The following is a 22,786-nucleotide window of genomic DNA, read 5'->3' as shown; positions in this document are numbered from 1 at the left end:
CAGGAAGACTTGCAGCAGGCAGAATAGCAGCAGCAGGCAGAATAGCAGCAGCAGCCCGTGTCTCTTTTTGAATTAAGAGGTTTTCAGAGCTGCTGTCGGCTCAGACATGTTGACTCAGACATGCTGAAGTCTTTTAACCACAATGAGGCTGATTGAGGGCCCGGTGTCGGAGCAGAGAGGTTAGTCAGACACCCGGCTTCCCCCCAGCTTAATTTCTAAGTGCTACTGTAGAGAGGAGATTAAAGTGAGCGGTGCAGGCAGAGAGGGGGCAGGGTGTGAGAGCGAGCGGGCTGCTGAACAACAGCGGTTTCTGTAATCACACGTTCAGGGGACCACAGTGATAAGACATAAAAGACATGAGACTTGAGGAAACCCTGACGAGGACGGTGATAGCAGCAGTGGATGAATACTGAATCTCTCTTTCTTTTGTCGTGGGGGAAATTAAATCTGCGAGGTAAATAAAAGATGGAACAACAGCAGCCGAGGAGGAGGGAGAGGGGGTCTAACAATTTATTTCTTGTGTCTGTCTCACACTGCTTAAGCACACTACTTACACGCTGATATTATTAGCCAATCACAACAATCTGTCTCCTGTAAGCTGATTGTAGAAGGTGCAATCCTCTCACTGTGCTGATCAGACAGCTGGGGCCCAGGTACAGAATGTATCCAGGAATAATTATGGGATTTACTCAGATGTTCGGCTTTGTAAGTGCTTTCATTGTGACAGTGTTAGGTGTTTGACACAGCGGTACTCTGGGCACACAATACCCCCGGGGCCTGCTGCGGTGGGGGGGTCGGACTTCTACAGACACGTCCTTTAATCACTGCATTCCTGGTATCACTCTGAGCTCTCAGTCAGAGTGATACCATTAGTGCTGACTGCTAATAATCAGCGCTGTCACAGCCCGGCGTCTCCTCTCATCTCACTCTGAGGTTAATTACTTATTAAATTACACTTTTCATTATCCCAACCACTTACATCTCTGGTGTGATGACTTAAAAGTGACACTTTCTCTTGGCTGGAGGTGTGCGGTTCAAAGGTGATTTCACTCGTGCATGACTCCTCTTGTTCCCTTCATTCTTTGAGCAACGTGTGCCAGAGAAGAGATGCTGCCCTCAGTCCAGACACTGAAGTGGAATCAGCTGCTAAACACAAGTCTGTGTTGAGCTTAACCAGTTGCATTATTTTGGGAGACCACAAGCACAAAGATGAGACCACCAGGTGTATGTCTTTCACCTCCTGCCTGCTGATCCATCACTAACTGCAGGGTTCACTTGATTTCTTCTTCTTTTTGTGCTCCAGTCTTTTTATTTTTCTGCTGGTTTTTAAATCTGTTCCCTGCTCTCCTCCTAAAAAGCTGTCCAGCCAGCGGGCAGAGTGGCTCATTGCTCCGTCCTATAAATAGCCCACTGTGGTCAGGTCTGGGTCATGGGCCTTCAGGCTGCAGCCGACACTGTGGGCTCAGAGAGCCTCTTCATTAGCATGACTCCATTCCCTCTGCTCGGCTCCACAAAGAACTCCTCCATATCTCTGATCACTGAGGCCGGCATCAGAGCCATGGAGCCTGGAGAGCTGTCAGAGAGGGCTCAGCTTCAGACCAGGGTTCATGTCGTTAACAGACAATACCAGCAAAATGATTATTAATTAGAAAGTCACTGCTTTCCTCTGATATACCTCTGCCCAAAAACTCACTGTACTTCGCTCTCTCTGGAGAGCCCTGAGAAAATGCAACATTAGGCTGCACCATTGCAACATTAAGACCACATCTTCTCCAGAAGACTGAGCATGCAAAGGCCTCATTCTGCGGAGGGTGGAGGAGAGGTGAGCTGAAGGCCTCATTCTGCAGAGGGTGGAGGAGACGTGAGCTGAAGGCCTCATTCTGCAGAGGGTGGAGGAGACGTGAGCTGAAGGCCTCATTCTGCAGAGGTTAGAGAGGAAGATATTCCCCCCTGGTGTTTTCAGGAGATGGAGAGCAAAGCTGATGATTTTACCAGGTCACATGTCCGCCATCAGGTCACTCTGTCTGTCAGAGGTTCAGAATAAATCACATGTACACGGTTAGACAGTGAGCAGACCAATCAGCATCAGCTGAGGAGAAAGGTGATAGCTACTGTTGTCAGTAAGGTGTGCCCGGATGCCCGTTGACATGGTGGTGTGTAGCCTTCCTCTTGTGTTAGTGTCGCCACCGACCCGTTTTAGTTTTTCAATGCATAAAAGAATCACTTAAAAATTGTTTATTGCATCAGGGCTTTTTGACTTTGTCAGGAACCTTGATTTCAATGAAATTCAACAAAACATTTTCTTTCACTACATTATAAAATGCTCTGGTTGAAATTATATCCTTTGTAGTGTTAGGGTTGGTTTTGCCCCGGTTATAAAAATAAGATTATAAAGCAATTTTTAGAGCCAAAATAGAAATCATTAGTGAACTGACAGCCAACACACTCAGAGCCACCTCCTCTCCCAATCATGTGAGCTTCAGGGAATGCTCATTTGTCCAGTATTGCTGCAAAAAAACAAAAAACAAAACAAAACAAAAAACAAACAAAGATGGCATGTCCACCATGTCAGGTCACTTCACTCATTTGACTTGCAGAGGGCACATCCCCAATTTGCAGCATACAAAAATGATAGGAGGATTCATGGTGCATGAAACTCTAGATTACATTTTTGGAGAAAATGAGGAAGAAGACACAGATCAGCATGGAGAGGAGCAAGTTTCTGAGGAAGAGGAGCATATAGAGTAGCAGCCAGAAGACACAGACACATCTGAGTCTGAGGAGGAGGTCACTTGTGCTAAGGCTGCTCCTGTTGAAGGATTCTTGTCAAAAAAATTGTAGGATCTTTTGGAGTTTAGTACCTCAACATGCAGGGCGAACAGAGTCAGGGCAGCTGCTGAAAATGTCATCAAAGTGACCCCTGGTATCACAAGGTTTGCTGTGACCAGAGTCATTTACATAAAAAAACATGTTTTGAGCTATTTTTACTACACATCTATCGAAACACACGCACACACACACACACACACACACACACACACACACACACACACACACACACACACACGCACACACACACACACGCACACACACACACACACACACACACACACACACACACACACACACGCACATGCGCACACACACACATGCACACACACACACACACACACACACATACACACACACACACACACACACACAGACACACACACACACACACAAATCGGGGAGTGTTTCACCGCTTTCTAACCACCATCTGTAAAGAGAGTCAACGAGCACAGATCGTTTTCTTTCCCGCTGCTCTGATTGTTTATCTGATTTCTAATGGTTTGATTGGTTCTTATTTGTTTCAACTTCTAAATTAATATTTTGTGTTATGACCTGTTCTGTGTTTCAACATGTTCATATTAAAGTCTTCATATTAAAGTCTGCTGATATATATATATATATATATTTTTGCATTTTCTTACAGAAAAATATATGGGTCGAAAATGACCCATAACACCATAGATATTATAATAGTTAATAATTTCAAAATGAAAAAATAAATCAAACAAATTAATTTCAGAGATGTGTTCTATATCCCTCCTTAGTAATATACAAGGAACACTTTTATTTCTTTTATTTTTTTTCTTTTTTTAAAATTGAAATCAGGAGGTATACTTATAGAAAAGGGGCCCAGAGACCCACACCAAAAATATTAAACCCAGCATTTTCATGGATAAGGAAGCCTAACAAGGGAACCAAGAGATGAGTAAAAAATTGGATGATAAATTTTTGTTTTTGGTGTATTTTAAAGCTGATTTAAGACACGGGACGAAACCGACCCGCTAACACCGGGGATGGTAACAGAAAACTAACACAGGAGGAAGGCTAGAAGAAGAGCAAATGCCCTGAATGCAAATATTTTCTACACAGAAAAAGCTTCAGACAGTGTTTTGATGGGACAACAGCTGCCTTTTCCTGAGGGGCAGAGCACACCAATCCTATCATGTGTCTTGTCGCCCTGATTGGCCTATAAGAGATATGACAGACAGAGTTTCACCCTGTAAGTGTGGCTTTGGGGGAGGCTCTGGCTTTGGGTTGTTGCTAATAAGGAGATGAATGGAAGATGGATGTTTGCCCGGTCATAAACATGCTGGACTCTGTCACCTCAGGTGAGTAAGCTCCCTTGATGGTACGTGTGTTGTCTGTTTATTGATTTGCTGGAAATAGGATTACAGGGCGTATTGCTGGTTAATTTTTTGTAAATGAACTCATAACATTGTCTGATAATGGCAGTAGAATAAGTCAATCATTGATTTTATGTTATTCAACAAAAAAGGCACAGATTTCAAGGAATAATAAGTGGCTGTTTTCAGTACACTGCTCTTTTTCAACATCACATCATTGGACAAAACAAACTCATGTCCCCTTTCTCCACTTTGAGCCAATGTGTATAATACGTGGTAATGAGTGAAATTGGGCATTTCAGCTCGTGTTAATTTTGTTTTTTTTCTGAAGGATTATTTAATTTGACCATTCATTAAGATGATCCAGATCTGTTTGGAATGGATGGATGCAGAAACACTAGCTTAACAGGACATCTAGTCCACTTTTTCGGACCCCATGGAGTTAGCTTTCATGCTAAGGTTCATTTCATGAAGTTGACAACACAGGACTTTTTTGACATTAGATTCTGAGCCTGGTGATATGATGGAGTCAATTTTATAATGGATAATATGGATGAAGTTCAGGATGGGATACCGGAGCCAGGTCTGGGTGAAACTGACACGGCTGCTGTCCCGGCTGCTGTCCTGGCTCCCAGTGACAGTGGTAAACAAGGATTTGTCAGAGATTCACCGTGAGATTCAGCCCAACGGAAACGTGAGCTGAGCACTGTAGCTAAGTCTTTGTTTTCTGACTCTAGATCAGTGGATAGACCTCTGATAGACCTCTCTGTCTGTCTCTCTATGGGCTTTATAATGACGACTCAAAGTGTGTTGCTGTACAATCAGCTCTTACACGTACTACTTATTTTTAAATCAGTATATCTGATTTCAAATTTTAAATACCCTGATGTGAACACAGCTGTAGGCTACATATCACTCGCTAACAGAGCTCACTCACCAGGACACCTGCTCCTCTGGTTCTCCTCACACCACAACTCCACTGTTTTCCTACAGTCGTTCCTCCTAATACTGCCCTGTTCCTGATCTCCATCTTTCCTCACAGGCTCATAATTATAACCCTAAGGAATGACAGTCTGATCCATGTTTATTCATGTTAAACAGAGGCAGAAGCAGTGGGACTCCACTCTGTAACGTCACCTTCAAATCACTGTTTGTAATGAGGAAAGAAAAATAAAAATACTAAAATGTCACCAGGAGACCCTGTGCTTTATTCATTTAAGATTTTTTTTTTTCAAAATACTGCTTTCAGGTTATTTTCCTATGAATTGCTTAAAAGTTATCTTTGACCTGCAACCCCAATCACAGAGCTCAGCCTGAAGATGCAGCACCGTTTCTGAGTGATCAGAAAAATCAGTTTGTCTGCTGCAAAGTCTGAGAGCTGGAAACACAAATGTCCTCTGTGTTCATGTGACCCTGAAGGCAGCACCAACAAGCTTTTAGCGATGGCAGAAGTTCACAGGAAGTAAGAATCAGCAGCAGGCGGTGTTCTTGGTCCAGCTGTAGAGCTTTAATGAACAGACAGTTACACCAGAGTTACAGTCGACACAGCAAGAGGCTGAGGGGAATAAATGCCAATACAAATTTCTCACTACGCTAATACGACCTACAGGTAGAATAAATTATACTATGGGAAAATACACACATGCCAAACAGAAAGCAGAACAAAACTAGCAGAGAAAAGGACCAAGATGTTAACAGGAAGGGGCGGGGCTTAGTCAGTATGTCTGTACATTTGATCCTCCATGCTCTCCTTGGTTTGCTGTCATTGAAAAAATATATATACACAAGGTAAAAGGTTAACACAGCCAATGTCCAAAGAGTGAACATGGCTCCAGGAGGTCAGAGGACATGTGACTCCTTCATCAGTGATGGACACCAGCATCCAGCAGGAGTGAAGATGAAGTCATCAAACCTCACTTCCTGTTCATGACGTCATGGAGGTCATGAGAGTTCCTCTGATACGGCATTAAATACAAAATAAAGTCAAAGGGAGGAAGGAGATAGGGAATGTTGGAGCATATTCTGGAGCTTTAAATACTTGAATATGTGGAATGATTAAAAAAGGGGGAATGTTTCTCTGTTCGGGCTTCTCCAGCACATCAACCTTCAGGTGGTTCCTTCTGCTAAATGAAAATCCTCACAGCGTCTTGTGGAAAAGCTGGTCGTGTCCCCAAGAGTACAAAGGTTGCTGCACAGAGTACGGAGGAGTGGGGTGTTGAGGAGCTTCCCTTTGGTCAGTAGAGTCAGGAGAGTCAGCTGAAGAATCATTGACGTGGAGTTTTTAAGACATGTGAGCAGTGTGTGGTCTGCACCAGAGGAATGAAACCTTTGTTCATGTTTCAAAATGAACAGGAATAAAACATCACAGTTTTCTGCCCCAGACACTCCTGGAGTTGTAAACTAGTTTTGATCCACGCACCAAATAAAATACAGTGTTTAAGAATACAAACACTGAGAGTTCGTTTTTCTTTTAAGACGTTGTGTTGAGTTTTTGTCGTTATCACTCTGAAAAAGTCCTCGTGTTCTCCAACTGTCACAATGAATTAGCTCTGTCAGTATCCTCACCCTTTCAAATACAGACATGGAGGGAACTCTTCAGCCACTTCTGGACATGACAGCTCTGCTGATCAGTTGGAATTAATGACACTGTCTGAGTGAAATCTCTATCTGCAGATCTGAATTCATACTGATGTGAATGATAAACAGGGTGAATTCAAAAAGTTGATTAAGAGCTGTTTCTAAGTGAACCAATTTGACGATGCACCTTACAAACAAAGGAGATAAATGATGGTAGATATGTAGCTGCAAACAGAGATGTGGTTTTAGTCTGTCTCCTTTAGTCATCTGGACATGTGCATGTGAGGATTTACCTGCAGGGACCAAAGTCAGTGCAGTCACACACACAGAGCAGAAGCTCGTGGGGAAACATTTCAGATTTTATAAATTTTGGAAACGCAACAATGGTTTACTTTGGTTATCAGCTCAAAAAAACAAAAAACAAAAAAAAAAAACAGTTTTGTTAAAGTAAAAGCCCATGTTTTGGGTTTAAATAGCACCAACAGAAGAAGTTTTCCAACTCTGAGCATTAAACACCTGCTAGAGTGTATGAGTATTTACGCCCCCTCTCGGAGGTGGCTTTTCAGAATAATGTCCAGAGACTGAGCTGGAGTGTGAGCTATGGGGCACTATTGTGGGTTATATTCTGGGTCATGTTTTGGATTTTATTCCACGTTTTCTTCTTGGTCATATTGTGGGGTTATCGTCCCTCATATTTAGATCATAATACAAGTTTTTTTCTGGGTTATATTCTGGGTCATAATCTGGGTTTTGTTCTGGGTCATATTCTTGGTTACATTCTAAATTTTATTCTGGGCTACATTTTGGGTCATTTGCTGGATTATGTTCTGGGTCATAATCTCAGTCATAATCTGGGTTGTATTCTGGGTTACTGTCAGAGCGACCACGTGAGACAGATTTACAGTTGAAGACAGGAGGAAATCAGAAAACAGGGAGGCTTCTTCAGTGAAATAGGATGGTGGATATCCTCATGGGAGAAATAACGTGTTTTTTTTAGAGGCATGTTCCAAATAACAGCCTTGTTCTGTTAATTGATCCTTTTATTGATCATTAAGAGATCCCTGATGTTGGTTTGTCACAGTGTGACACCAGGTTTTTTCCCCTGATAAACTGAGGAAGTGAACATGAGATGAAGAGGAATCTAAAGGAAGTGGTCCTAAACTGCTCAGAGAAACGTCCGTCTCCGACCGCGTGGGGAGCCGTCATCCAGCTGAATGTCAGCGGCTCGGTCGGGAGCTTGTCTGACCTCCAACTCTCGGCAAAGCTCTTCAGGAGGTCTTGTTGTTGATAAGAGGCGGAGACATCTCTTCAGGAAAGGCTGAATTAGTCCGTATCAGTCGGCTCCAGAGTTGTTTATCTCCCTCACAAACTCACACTCTCACATCCACACACGGCGCCTGTAACCTCCAGATCTAAGCTGCCAATATTTCTGCTGAATTCAGAATCTGTGAAGCTCACAGGTGTACAAACATAAGGTGTGTGTCTGTGTGTGTGGGGTGGGTGAAGGAGTCTGAAAAACTGTAAAAACAACTGAATTTGTATTTCTGATAGACTTTGAAAATATTCTCTGAATTGACATAAATTGTTTTGTAACTGGTAACAACCAAGACCAGAGAAAATTTGGTTTGATTAGAAATGTTTAAAGCTAAAACGGCTTCATCATTCAGTCCTCAACCCCAGGAGGATCAGAGATTTTAGAGTATGGCTATGAAACACACACACACACACACACACACACCCACACACACACACACACACACACACACACACACACACACACACACACACACACACACACACGCACACACACACTCTATCGCTCAGGGAGCCACGCAGGGACGGGAGCTGGAGCTGTGGGTTGTGCTGGTGACCAGGTGTCATGCCGTTCTGATGTGTCAGCTGAGGACTAGTAGGCCTGTCCGGTCTCGACCTGCAGCAGTCCCAGTACAGCCGAGTGGTCGGCCAGCTTCATCCTGCGCTGACTGGACAGGCTGACGTTCTTGGCCAGGTAGTCCACGGCAGCTGGGGGGGGGGGGGGGGGGGGGGGCAAGAGAGGAGGGGAGAGTTAGACAGGGCTAACATCACACAGCTGTTTAAATGTTTTAAAGATGGATTACAGATGGGTGACTTATTGCTACATTATTTTAGAGCTCCTCTTTGTAGCCATTTTGGCGCCCCCTGTGGATCAGGTGCATCTTTCTGTCTCTTCCTTGACGTTGTTGGCGATGGTGTTATACACCTCATGTGACACCTACCCCTTTGCAGAGGGGCCATTAAGAAGATCTTGCTGGTCATAAAGAGGCCTCACATTCAGACCCTGTCTGTTTCTGAAAACTCAGTGGAACAGCTTAAAAATGGTGGACCTGCAGCTCCAGTAGGAGTGCTTCAGTTTCATTTAAGAAACAAAACATTTTTCTGTTTTCTTTATTTTGTCCCTCTGGTGCCGGGTAGTATCTTTACATAATTTATAGCTCAAAGAAATCCTTATCTTTCTTTCCCTGCTGTTTTATGTACCATTATTTCAGCCTCAACTAACCCCCTTCACTTTGATTGGACAGCCCTGTGGGGGCCTGTCAGTTGTGGAGCTATTTGCAGATCATGGTGAGTCAGACCCACCTGTAAGCCAAAACCTTGTTATTTCAGCAAGTGTCATGAAGATAATGTGTTGTTTAGTTTTTTAGAGCAGAGTGTTTGATCAGTTCACAGACAGATTCAGGGATTGTTACAACAGATGAACATCAGTCTGAACATCCAGCACTGATTTGATTTATTTTCATCTTTACAGTATGAGAAATCTAGGATAATGTTCAGTATGGTGAGCTGCTGGTTGGATTTTATGTACTCTTTCAGAAGAAGCATTTCCACTGTAACCATGGGCTAACCAAACATGTTGTTGGTAAGTTGGACCAGATTCCATCAGCACGAGAGAATGATCGAGCTACCGGTGCCATGGCCTCTACAAATGGAGCTAAACCCAGCCCTGCTTTGTCCCCATCAGTAAAGTGCTAGCATGTACTGAATGATAGAGTTTACAGCAGAGGAGGTGTTATAACGTTTGTATCCGTCTCTCCGAACACCGGCCCTGAAAATTAATGCTCTGTGGGGTCTGGCTCTGCTCGGAGGATTTGTTAACAAGGAGAGAAACAATGAGCAGACGCGTCCTGGAACATGTTTGTGTTGTTGCAGGACAGTTTGCTGTGTGTCTAATCTCACAAAGTGACAAGACAACGCTGAGCGTGACAGACGGACAAAAGCAGCCAACAGTTTGTCTTCACAGACAGGCGGACGGACAGACAGGCAGACAGACAGGTAGTCTCCAGAATGAGTGCGCCTCTTAGAAAGCTGGCATTAACGCTCAGCACTTCTCCTCTCGCAGAGCTGGATGTCGCCCCTCCCCGGTTCAGCTGCTGATAACTTCTCTTTTATGGGGCAAGGGAGAGGGCTGACAGCAGATGTGATGTGACACGGTGTGTGTGTGTGTGTGTGTGTGTGTGTGTGTGTGTGTGTGTGTGTGTGTGTGTGTGTGTGTGTGTGTGTGTGTGTGTGTGTGTGTGTGTGTGTGTGTGCGTGTGTGTGGCTATCACTGGTAAGTAAGGCACGTCAGTTAGGATGCGAGCATGCACAGAAAGGAGGCTGTCACTCTGTGCTGAGGAAGGAGAGAAAGAAGAGCACCTATGGGTGGGCAGGTCTGTCTGCCAAGATGCCAGTCACCCAGACAGCAAGTGGGGGAGCAGTGTGTGTGTGTGTATGTGTGTGTGTGTGTGTGTGTGTGTGTGTGTGTGTGTGTGTGTGTGTGTGTGTTTGTGCTTCACAGGGGTTTAGTGAGGCCCTCTAAAGGAAGCTGTTTTTCCTGTCAACCAGGTTTATTCCCTAAATCCCTGTTGAGCAGCCACACTGAGAGTCCTCTGCCTCGTAGATAGAGCCTATCAGATAACACACACACTCACACTCGTACAAACACAGGTGTAACACACACACACTCACACATCAGCTCTGCTGACAGTATGTACTTTAATCTGTCAGGAGCTTCCTGCAATAGAACAAGAGGGGAGTCAAATGTCTGCAGTAAACGTTTAAATCTGTCTGCAGGAGGGAGAGGTGGAGGCGGAGGGCCACGGACGTCACATCACCGAGGATCACGCTCAGCATCACACAGGTGCACATTTAAAGAAATGTTTTATTACATATAACCTCAATCCTATAGCTTTAGGAAACCATGCTGCTTATCAAACGCTGAACACTTTACAGAAAAATATTTGGACTCAAACTGAAAACGAGGAGGTTAAAAAGCTAAAATCATTATTAATGTCCTTGAGGATCGAGAACAGCCTCCTACTGACATGTTAAAATCACAACTGGTGATTTCTATTCAATACAAACATTCACTGCAGTGAGTTCCTCTCTTTTAAAAAAACAGGGAGTGGGAGTGAGGAGGGGTGAGCCTAAAGAATACACCGACGTAGAGCTGAAACCTTTTGTGGGTGACTGATCTCCACAACCAAACTCCAAAACTAAAAAGGCCTAAACATGTGAGACAATGTAGAAATGAAAGAATGTGGAGCGCAAAGTGCAACTGCACTTCAAATATAAACAATGCAAATCTAAAAACATGCAGACTGTTTCAGTACAAAATGCTGCAAATCCAGACATGAAGGAGGCCTGAGGCCTGTTTGCTCAGTGGAGCAGCTCCTCAGTAAGGTGAACTGTTTCCCTCTAAAAAGTTTTAAACTCACTGAGACAGCGGGAACATTGGTATTCAGATAAAGATTGATGCTTATGTTATGGTAGCTGTGAATCAAACTGAGCTCCACAGTCAACTAAAAACTTGGCGTTAAAACGTTGACAGCTAGCACAGTAAGCTAACAGTACTACTAGCTGCATGGCTAACTGAGAGTAGACACTGACTGAAGCTGCTGTAGAGGAGGACGTGTATCTCTGTCACAACTGCGTGGAATGTATACTTATTACTATGATATGTAACAGTAGACATGGAGACATGGTCCTGGAAGAGGATCCGGGCTCCAGTGCTTGTTATGCAGATAGATGTCTGGTCTTCCTCACAGTCTCCTGTTTGTTAGTTTTTTATAAATACACCATCAGGTGTTTTCTGGCTGAGTAGAGACAGGAAAAACAACTGAAAGTAAACAAGGACTGACGGACTCAGAGCTTATGCCTTGCTGCTTTCCATCTGCCAGGCCAAACATATTCTACATGCTCACCATATATGTTTCATTGTGTTTGCTGTACATTTACCGTTAATGCAGCTGTGTTAGCTTTTTGCACCAGCCTTTAGATTAGTAACAGGTTTCTTTGGAAGAGGAAAATCCTTGATCCATGATCAGTCATATGGGTTGTTAAGATTGACTTCTCTTGTCAGTATAGTAGGAATTTACAAATGGCATGCAACAGTAAGCAAATGATGCCGTACATGTACAAGCTGGGACAAAAAGGGTAAAACCAGATACACATTTATAAAAAAGAAAATGTGAGTACTGAGGAGGTTTGGAACACTGGGCTGTGGAAACACTGGGCTGTGGGAACACTGGGCTGTAGGAATACTCAGCTGTGGGGACCCTGGGCTGTGGGGAAACTGGGCTGTGGGGACACTGGGCTGTGGGAACACTGGGCTGTGGGGACACTGGGCTGTGGGGACACTGGGCTGTGGGACCACTGGGCTGTGGGGACACTGGGCTGTAGGAACACGTGGCTGTGGGAACACTGGGCTGTAGGAATACTCGACTGTGGGAACACTGGGCTGTAGGAATACTCGACTGTGGGAATACTGGGCTGTAGGGACACTGGGCTGCAGGAACACTGGGCTGTGGGAACACTGGGCTGTGTGAACACTGGGCTGTGGGAACACTGGGCTATAGGAACACTAGGCTGTGAGAATATAAGGCTGTGGGAATACTGAGCTGTGGGAACACTGGGCTGTGGGATCACTGGGCTGTGGGAATACTGGGCTGTGGGAACACTGGGCTGTAGGAACACAGGGCTGTTTGAACACTGGGCTGTGGGAACACTGGGCTGTAGGAACACTGGGCTGTAGGAACACTGGGCTGTGGGAACACTGGGCTGTGGGAACACTGGGCTGTAGGAACACTGGGCTGTAGGAACACTGGGCTGTGGGATCACTGGGCTGTGGGAATACTGGGCTGTGGGAACACAGGGCTGTATGAACACTGGGCTGTGGGAACACTGGGCTGTGGGAACACTGGGCTGTAGGAACACTGGTGTGTGGGATCACTGGGCTGTGGGAACACTGGGCTGTGGGAACACTGGGCTGTGGGAACACTGGGCTGTGGGAACACTGGGCTGTGGGAACACTGGGCTGTGGGAATACTGGGCTGTGGGAATACTGGGCTGTGGGAATACTGGGCTGTGCAGACACTCGGCTGCGGGAACACTGGGCTGTTGGAACACTCGGCTGTGGGAACACTGGGCTGTGGGAATACTGGGCTGTGCAGACACTCGGCTGTGGGAACACTGGGCTGTTGGAACACTCGGCTGTGGGAACACTGGGCTGTGGGAACACTGGGCTGTGGGAACACTGGGCTGTGGGAACACTGGGCTGTAGGAACACTGGGCTGTGGGAACACTGGGCTGTGGGGACACTGGGCTGTGGGGACACTGGGCTGTGGGACCACTGGGCTGTGGGGACACTGGGCTGTAGGAACACGTGGCTGTGGGAACACTGGGCTGTAGGAATACTCGACTGTGGGAACACTGGGCTGTAGGAATACTCGACTGTGGGAATACTGGGCTGTAGGGACACTGGGCTGCAGGAACACTGGGCTGTGGGAACACTGGGCTGTGTGAACACTGGGCTGTGGGAACACTGGGCTATAGGAACACTAGGCTGTGAGAATATAAGGCTGTGGGAATACTGAGCTGTGGGAACACTGGGCTGTGGGATCACTGGGCTGTGGGAATACTGGGCTGTGGGAACACTGGGCTGTAGGAACACAGGGCTGTGGGAACACTGGGCTGTGGGAACACTGGGCTGTAGGAACACTGGGCTGTGGGAACACTGGGCTGTAGGAACACTGGGCTGTAGGAACACTGGGCTGTGGGAACACTGGGCTGTGGGAACACTGGGCTGTAGGAACACTGGGCTGTAGGAACACTGGGCTGTGGGATCACTGGGCTGTGGGAATACTGGGCTGTGGGAACACAGGGCTGTATGAACACTGGGCTGTAGGAACACTGGGCTGTGGGAACACTGGGCTGTAGGAACACTGGTGTGTGGGATCACTGGGCTGTGGGAACACTGGGCTGTGGGAACACTGGGCTGTGGGAACACTGGGCTGTGGGAACACTGGGCTGTGGGAACACTGGGCTGTGGGAATACTGGGCTGTGGGAATACTGGGCTGTGGGAATACTGGGCTGTGCAGACACTCGGCTGTGGGAACACTGGGCTGTTGGAACACTGGGCTGTGGGAACACTGGGCTGTGGGAATACTGGGCTGTGCAGACACTCGGCTGTGGGAACACTGGGCTGTTGGAACACTCGGCTGTGGGAACACTGGGCTGTGGGAACACTGGGCTGTTTGAACACTGGGCTGTGGGAACACTGGGCTGTAGGAACACTGGGCTGTGGGAACACTGGGCTGTAGGAACACTGGGCTGTGGGAACACTGGGCTGTAGGAACACTGGGCTGTGGGAACACTGGGCTGTGGGGACACTGGGCTGTGGGAACACTGGGCTGTGGGAACACTGGGCTGTGGGGACACTGGGCTGTGGGGACACTGGGCTGTGGGAACACTGGGCTGTGGGAACAGTGGGCTGTGGGGACACTGGGCTGTGGGAACACTGGGCGGTTGGGACACTGGTCTGTGGGGACACTGGGCTGTGGGAACACTCGGCTGTGGGGACACTGGGCTGTAGGAACATGTGGCTGTGGGAACGCTGGTCTGTGGGAACTTTAGGCTATGGTCTGATGTGGATGTGTGGACCTTCACTGAGCTCTTAACCCTGTGGTTGGAGTATGTTTGGTTGTTAAAGATGAACTTCCTGTAAACCTCAGTCACTTAGTCAGGGGATTAGTGAAGCAGTTTGGGTTGAGGACAGAGCATCGCAAACAGTCGCCATCAGACAAGATGTCTGTGTGATGCATCAGGACTTACTCTGGCCATACTGGCTGTACTGGTATCCAGCTGCAGCCACGGCGGGGTCCATGCTGTAGCTGGTGGTGCTGTATGTGGGGGGGCAGTAGGACTGAGATGACGGGAGGCTGTCCACTGTCTTGATGGAGGACTCGGCAGAACGCTGGCTGCAGCTGGCTGAGATGCTGTTGGACGGGGATGAGTCCAGGGCACTGTGGAGCGGCGAGATGGAGAAGTCGTGCTGAGGCTGTGAGGAGACACCGCTGGGGTTACTCAGGATGCTCATCACCTGGAAACACACAGATGCAGCATGGTTCAGATCAACACTTGGGAGCTCAAAAATCTTCCTCTATTTTATACCACCTCAGACTTTGTCACACAGTGTGCAGACCTGTATCCCTGGTCCAGTTACTGACTGAAAGAGATCTGAGTACCAAACACTGTAGGCCTGTGAAGTCAACAGTTCAGCTAGCAGTATTTTATATCTCTGACGCTCTCATCAAAATATTTCACCCCCAATCCAAGCACCTTTAATTGAAGTCAGTGAATTTATGCTAAATATGAAGATTTAGGTAATTTTCACTTTCAAGTTCCACAAAGGACAGCTTTGCGGTGACAGGCCACCTCCCTGTTCCCCTGAAAAGAGGTGTCAGACAGCTAGAAACCCCTCACCTCCTCGCTGGAGCCAAGCTTTGACGTCTCCTGGGGTCCTGGAGGCTCTACTCTTCAACCTCTGTCTCCCTGCACACCTTTCTCTCCTCCCCCATCCCTCACTTCTCTGTCTGAAGCTGAGCCAACACCAACAGGACCACCAGGCTGGTGAACGGCTCTCAAAGCTGTAACAAACAGCCTCAGAGTCTACAGGGTACTTTTGCTGTGAGCAAATGATGGTTTTATTCTGTTTACTTCTCTCTGGATCTTTGCTAACCCTTTGAAGAACCTGATAACAGCTGATATCATGGCTGAGCCAGTAGCTTTAGAAATGGATTCACAGTTTGATGCTGCTGCAGACGACTTCTGAGGAACTCTGGCTCTTAAATTTAGCATTGCCTCACAACTAACTGTCGAGGTGACTGTAGGATTCACTACCTCCATCAAAACTGATTCTTTCCCACCACTGAAACCCTGTATGCTAAAAGACGCCTTCTTTACTCCGTGAAGAAAAGAGGAATAAACACAAAGAGTGAGGTGTAAATGAAGACAATATGCTCCTCTTAAGATAAACGATGGCTCCAGACAAAGAGTTTCCTCCTGTTCTATTATTCACATGTCCTCCCCTGTTTTAATGAAGCCTTGTTTTGTTCCTGTCAGAGGAAACCCTCCTCGTCTTTGTTGGTGTCTGAGCCCTGTCTGTTTCTGCAGCTCACTGATAGCAACGCTTCTTACACACACTGCAGCCGGGAGCCAGTGCAGGGCTCCTTTACAGTCCCAGCATGCATTTCACTTAGACAGTAACCAAGAGGTGACCAATGAGTCAAAACACACTGACAGCCTAACGCAAATAGTCTGTCTTTAACCTTTTTTCTCCAGAGTTGTTTCCAATGAAGGAGCAGAATTTGAGCATTTTAAAGTTTAATTTTAAACCATGGGGTTAAATTCTTTGATCCATTATCACATCATCAGTTAATAATCCAAAATAGTTCTTGGACAGCTTCTAGTCTTAGTTCGGACAAATGGCCCTGGACATGAGTGTAATGACAGAAATAGATGAACTGATTAAATCTGTCTTCACCTAAGCAGCTATGCTGCAATCACTGCTTTAAATTACTAGTTCTGTTAACCCTTGTAAAATGAGTGAATGCTTTCTGTCTGTCTGTCTGTCTGTAATAAATAAAAACTTTAATTAAGAAAAACTAAAAATTAATAACAATACTTGAAGGTACTTCAGCATTTAAGCAGTTTATACTGGGCTAGAACACCAGAGGGCCCACACAGGTTTACCATCTAGCTTTGCTGTTGTGCATACGATCAGAAATCTCACTATATTAAACCAGATTGGAGGCAGACAAAAAACTACATGTGCAGTGTAAAAAAGAAAAAGAGAATCCTTATTTTATGGTTCATGACCCTACATTTTTACACAAGTTTTTCCCCTTTAAAAAATAATGATAAAACTGTACATTTAGATAAATTATCTGTAAATTATCAACCTAAATATTTTTTGTATTTTGTCAATAATAACAAACTCCTGCTCACTTTTTTGGTATTCATATACAAAGTCAAGGGATGGATTTTTAACAGTTGTTTGTTTGATTTCTATCAAGGCTGAAAGTTGTACATTTTAAAATATAAAACACAGTTGGATTGGCTAAAAGGAAGGCCAGCTGTTAGCCTGTTTCTAACCGTAAGCATATTTCTATCTGTGAGCCTGTTTCTAACTGTGAGTCTGTTTTTACTGTTAGCCTGTTTCTAACTGTGAGTCTGTTTTTACTGTTAGCCTGTTTCAAAAATTGAGCCTGTTTTTACTGTTAGCCTGTTTCAAACAATGAGCCTGTTTTTACTATTAGCCTGTTTCTAACTGTGAGTCTGTTTTTACTGTTAGCCTGTTTCTAACTGTGAGCCTGTTTTTACTGTTTGACTGTTTCAAACTGTGAGCCTGTTTTTACTGTTAGCCTGTTTCTAACTGTGAGCCTGTTTTTACTGTTAGCCAGTTTCAAACAATGAGCCTGTTTTTACTGTTAGCCTGTTTCTAACTGTGAGCCTGTTTTTACTGTTAGCCTGTTTCTAACTGTGAGCCTGTTTTTACTGTTAGCCTGTTTCTAACTGTGAGCCTGTTTTTACTGTTAGCCAGTTTCAAACAATGAGCCTGTTTTTACTGTTAGCCTGTTTCTAACTGTGAGCCTGTTTTTACTGTCAGTCTGTTTCTAACTGTGAGCCTGTTTTTACTGTAAGCCTGTTTCAAACAATGAGCCTGTTTTTACTGTTAGCCTGTTTTAAACAATGAGCCTGTTTTTACTATTAGCCTGTTTCTAACTGTGAGCCTGTTTTTACTGTTAGCCTGTTTCTAACTGTGAGCCTGTTTTTACTGTTTGACTGTTTCAAACTGTGAGCCTGTTTTTACTGTTAGCCTGTTTCTAACTGTGAGCCTGTTTTTACTGTTAGCCTGTTTCTAACTGTGAGCCTGTTTTTTACTGTTAGCCAGTTTCAAACAATGAGCCTGTTTTTACTGTTTGCCTGTTTCTAACTGTGAGTCTGTTTCTTACTGTTAGCCTGTTTCTAACTGTGAGCCTGTTTTTACTGTTAGCCTGTTTTTAACTGTGAGCCTGTTTTTACTGTTAGCCTGTTTCTAACTGTGAGCCTGTTTTTACTGTTAGCCTGTTTCTAACTGTGGGCCTGTTTTTACTGTTTGCCTGTTTCTAAATGTGAGCCTGTTTTTACTGTTAGCCTGTTTCTAACTGAGTCTGTTTTTACTGTTAGCCTGTTTCTAACTGTGAGCCTGTTTTTACTGTGAGCCTGTGTCTTACTGTGAGCCTGTTTTTACTGTTAGCCTGTTTCAAACTGTGAGCCTGTTTTTACTGTTAGCCTGTTTCTAACTGTGAGTCTGTTTCTTACTGTGAGTCTGTTTTTACTGTTAGCCTGTTTTTACTGTTAGCCTGTTTCTAACTGTGAGCCTGTTTTTACTGTTAGCCTGTTTCTAACTGTGAGTCTGTTTCTTACTGTTAGCCTGTTTCTAACTGTGAGCCTGTTTCTAACTGTGAGCCTGTTTTTACTGTTGGTCTGTTTCTAACTGTGAGCCTGTTTTTACTGTTAGCCTGTGTCTTACTGTGAGTCTGATTCTTAATGTGAGCCTGTTTCAAACAGTGAGCCTGTTTCTTCAGCCTGGTAATGCTTCCCCAGAAACTTACAGAGACACACACTTGTACAGTATGAGTTAATTAAGGAAATAGAGAGTTTAAAATGCAGGAACCAAGGTCAGCGAAATGGTGGCAGATGGTGAAATGTTGGACTGATAGAGACACAGACGGTGGGTAACTCTCCGCCTCTGACTGTGTTTAGAGTCTTCAGCAGATGAAGAGATGAGATGAGGACAGAAGTGTGAAGATGTGCTGCACTTATCTCTGTGCCACACCTTCTCCCACATTCAGATCTCCTCTCCAACCTTTCAGCACTCTGCTTTGAAGCTGGTCCTCCACCCTCTGTCATTTATTCATTTATCCAGCTCAGCTTGCAGCCCCAATGCAAACTGTGCTTAAAAATAGTGAGCTGAGAGATAAACAGGGATTTCAGGCCCCTAAAACAGAGCCATTCGCAGGTGAATGTGAAAGGCTAAAGGTGACAGTGTGCTTCAAAGGGAGTGCTTATTGGATTAACAGAACCACCTGCAGCCGCCTCCCTTCACGCCTGTCCCGTGCTGGAAATGTCTCTGACGAGTTTTATAACATTCATCAATCAGACCTGCTTTGAACACAGGATGCTAAGGTGAATGGAGGTGTGCACACAGGGCAGGGTGAAGGGTCCGCTGTTTCTGTCACTTAACGTCTGACTCCATCACTGCAACTACAGAAGAGTTCAACGCTGTAGAAGTCCTTAAAGAATCATGGGTAATTCACAGAATCACCCTGCTCTGTGGGCTAGCTCTTTAGCCTTAGGGCGCGGTCACACTGGCAAACCGTGCCGTGCTTAAGCACGATTCACTTCTCTGCTTTGGCACGCTTCTGAGAGGTGGGCTTCGGCACGGTTTACTTCATGCACGAGCACAAGCATGCGGACGGCGTGTGTGATCCATGACATATGATCACCCCGAGCGCATCTCTCGACAATCATTTTAAAAAAGCAGGGGTGTTAGAGGGCTGTGTCAGGCGAAAACGACTCACTACAAGTCCAAAAGTCTCTAGAGTTGTAGCGGCGCTCTCTGTGTCTCATTGTGCTGACTCTGATGAGATCGCACTTCACGTAAGCAGATGCTTCACGATGACATAGGCCGTGTGCGTGTGAGATACCCGCTGGTTCATATAGGGGTAGTGTGACTGCTGGCGGTACTCTCCAGCTGGGGAACAGCGCTGCGGGGGGGGGGGCAATCGTGCTTAAGCACGGCACGGTTTAGATGGCCAGTGTGACCACGCCCTAAGTGTGCTGATCAGAACAAAACAACACCTGACCAGTTCAGGATGAGTGGTTAGCTCTAAGGTTAGCTCTAAGGTTAGCCATTTAGCCATGAGGTTAGCTCCAAGGTTAGCCATAAGGATAGCTTCAAGGTAAGCTCTAAGGCTAGCCCTAAGGGTAGGTCAAGGTAAGCTCTAAGGCAAGCAATAAGGTTAGCTCTAAGGCTGGCTCTAATGCTAACTCTAAGGCTAACCGTAAGGGTAGGTCAAAGTTAACCACAAGGTTAGCTTCACAAAAGCAATAAGGTTAGCTTCAGGGCAACCCATAGGTAAGCCATAAGGTTGTGTCTAATGTTAGCTCTAAAGTAAGCCATAAGGCTAGCTCTAAGGTTAGCCATAAGGTTATCTCGTAGGCTACTCATAGGTTCGCCATAGGGTAAGCCCTAAGGTAAGCCATATATTTGCTCTTAGGCTACCCATAGGTTAGATAAAAATAATAAAGCTAGCTCTAAAGTTAACCATAAGGTTGGGCTCCAAGGTTGAAAGCACATGACTTTACTGGAACTGGAAACCATAAATCCAGGTGTAATGGTTGCTGTGTAATCCAAATCAGACCAGTTCCAGTGATTCAGCAGCAGAGGCTGAGGGGATCACAGGGAGGAACTGCAGGTTTGTGAACACAATGGCAGCAAAGAGGTGCACGTCATGGTGTTGATATCACTAGACACCGCATGTATGTATGTTTGTACTTGGGTATTATGTTGGTACCAACTAAACTCATCCTCAGATAAAGGGAGGATTAAGATGGATTTGAAGGAAGAAAACATCATTTCAAAAAGGAAATAAAACCACTGATTTTTTTCATGTCTACTTATTAGTATTAGAATAGTGACTGTTTTCAGAATTCAAAAATAAAATGAAGAATTAAGATGAAAATGACAGTCTTTAAAATCCAGTTTTATGTCAAAAATCTGAATTCAAACAAAAAGCTTTAAAGTCAGAATTCACACAGATAAAATTCAAAGAATTATATATTTTTTTCTTTGAAATCTGCCATGATTTTTATACAAAAAATTGTGGGTTTTATTTTTTCATACAAAAATTATGAGTCCAAAATTCTATTTGTGACTAAAGATTCAAAACTCAAATAAAGAAGCTCTTGAAATTCAGAATTAGACCTTTGAATTTGTAGATGAGAGTCAGCCCTTCATAAACATCACTTTGCTTTTATTCATCCCCTGAAGGAAGTGTCCACAGGAAGGGAAACTACTGGGATAGATAAACAATAAACTGTAGTATATATTGTATTGTAGAGTTGAGGAGGTAGGTTTAGTGAGTTATATAGTTGACATGATTCTGCAGGTGTTTTGTTGTGAAGCCCTTACAAATGGAGAATAGATTAAGAGAATGAGGAAGGAGAGAAGCAAGCAAAGGGGAGGAAATATGTGATGAGTTGAAGAAGTGGAAAGTCGTTCCATCAAATCCCTAAATGGAACTGAAAGTACAGTTAAGAGGGTTTATGATTTTTTGATAGAGCAAAATTCCAGTCAGGAGAAGAAATGAGTGAAGCTGAAGGGAAGAGAGTTAAGAAAGATAACTTGAGGAAAAGAGAGAGAGGGGGAGAGGACAGAGTGGGTTAAAAATAAGATCAGATGCTGCAAATGAATGATAAGTCATTTTTTTTAAAGATATTTTGCTATTTTCTATAGGAAATCATCAAAACATGACTCAAAGTCACAACTGTTTTTGGTAGACACATAAAGGGTTCTCCCAGGCCAAACATGTGCATACACATGAACGGCTTGAGTTATAGGTGACAACAGGCACATCAGTACAAAAAGTGGGGGGATGCCCCATCCTCACGTGTTGTAGGCTAAGTCTCCAGTCTTGGCAAATCTTAGCTCTGCCCCTGCAGTGGAGGTTCATCAGGTAAACCTTCTTTCCTCCCTGAGACACATCAAGAAGAGGAACGTCTTTTCTGTTGGTGAACATATATGCTTCATATTTTAGTGTACTTTGATTGGCACGATGTACTCCTGGCTGAACCAAACAAAACCTTTCCAACTGTTTCAGTATTGTTCTACATTTAGGCTTCAGAATCCTCTGAAAAAATCCAGCCCAGGTTTTCAAACACCTAGCTTTTCTTCAGGCTACCTGCAGACAGGCTGTAAGCATATGTGTCAGCTGCACAGAAACATGAACTGCCGTTACAGGAGTTATATGGTACACAAACCCAGTCTTCATTACATTCTTCGTCATGAATCATTGAGCAGTGACAATTTTTCAAAGTGTATCAACCCCCTCACGTTGTGCTGACATCCTGAGTGTGTGCTGTGTGTTCCAGCTGCTGTGGAGGATCTCTCTGTACTAGCACAGATAGCAGTGTGTGTCGCCGATCCAGGATTCACTCATTTTTGACGTTAACTTTCACTTCTCTGCAGCACTGTAGGATATTTGCATTTAAATGATAAGTGGCTTCATTCTGATTCACCTCACAGTGTCGTGCTGAGCTGCAGATGTGGGCGGATACAGCGCCTGGGATTAAGGCTGATGTTGACATGGAGCTGGTGTCAGACGGGATCTATCACTATCTTCCATTGAATCATCAGTCAGACAGTAATTGCAAAGCGCATTGAGCACATCACTGTTGAATGCAGAGTTTCTGATGCAATCAGAGGCAATTATGCAATCAGCTTGTGCTATTTTACTATGAGCAGATGTGTTTTTTGTCAGAGGACATAATCCTGAAAATCCCAACTCCCCCATCAGTGATGAAAAAGAAATCAAATTTAATGTCAGGAAGAGGAGATGTTCAACATTCAGAGCAGCAGCAGCAAACAAAAGCCAAGAGTCCTCTCATTTTACCTCTTCTGATGAAACCGACT

The 22,786-nt window shown here is 44.9% G+C and overlaps 1 protein-coding gene across 2 annotated transcripts in view; it reads right to left on the bottom strand.

Annotated features, from left to right (window-relative positions):
- Positions 1-5,709: 5,709 nt before the first annotated feature.
- LOC141799394 (paired box protein Pax-7-like) overlaps positions 5,710-22,786 on the bottom strand; it is a 71,890-nt gene continuing 54,813 nt past the window's right edge. For both annotated transcript variants that reach the window (XM_074681630.1, XM_074681631.1), the window contains exons 8-9: positions 14,881-15,148; positions 5,710-8,774 (exon numbers count right to left, since the gene is read on the bottom strand). In XM_074681630.1, coding sequence (XP_074537731.1) covers positions 8,659-8,774; positions 14,881-15,148 — 384 coding nt within the window. In that variant the 3' untranslated portion in view covers positions 5,710-8,658. The remainder of the gene's footprint in view (positions 8,775-14,880; positions 15,149-22,786) is intronic.

The sequence above is a fragment of the Halichoeres trimaculatus genome, unplaced genomic scaffold (assembly GCF_033239565.1).
Source record: "Halichoeres trimaculatus isolate MK-OKI-2021-1 unplaced genomic scaffold, fHalTri1.1 fHalTri1_scaffold_11, whole genome shotgun sequence".
NCBI lineage: Eukaryota > Metazoa > Chordata > Actinopteri > Labriformes > Labridae > Halichoeres > Halichoeres trimaculatus.
The sequence above is the reverse complement of the archived record's forward strand: the minus strand, read 5'-3'. Positions and strand labels throughout refer to the sequence as shown.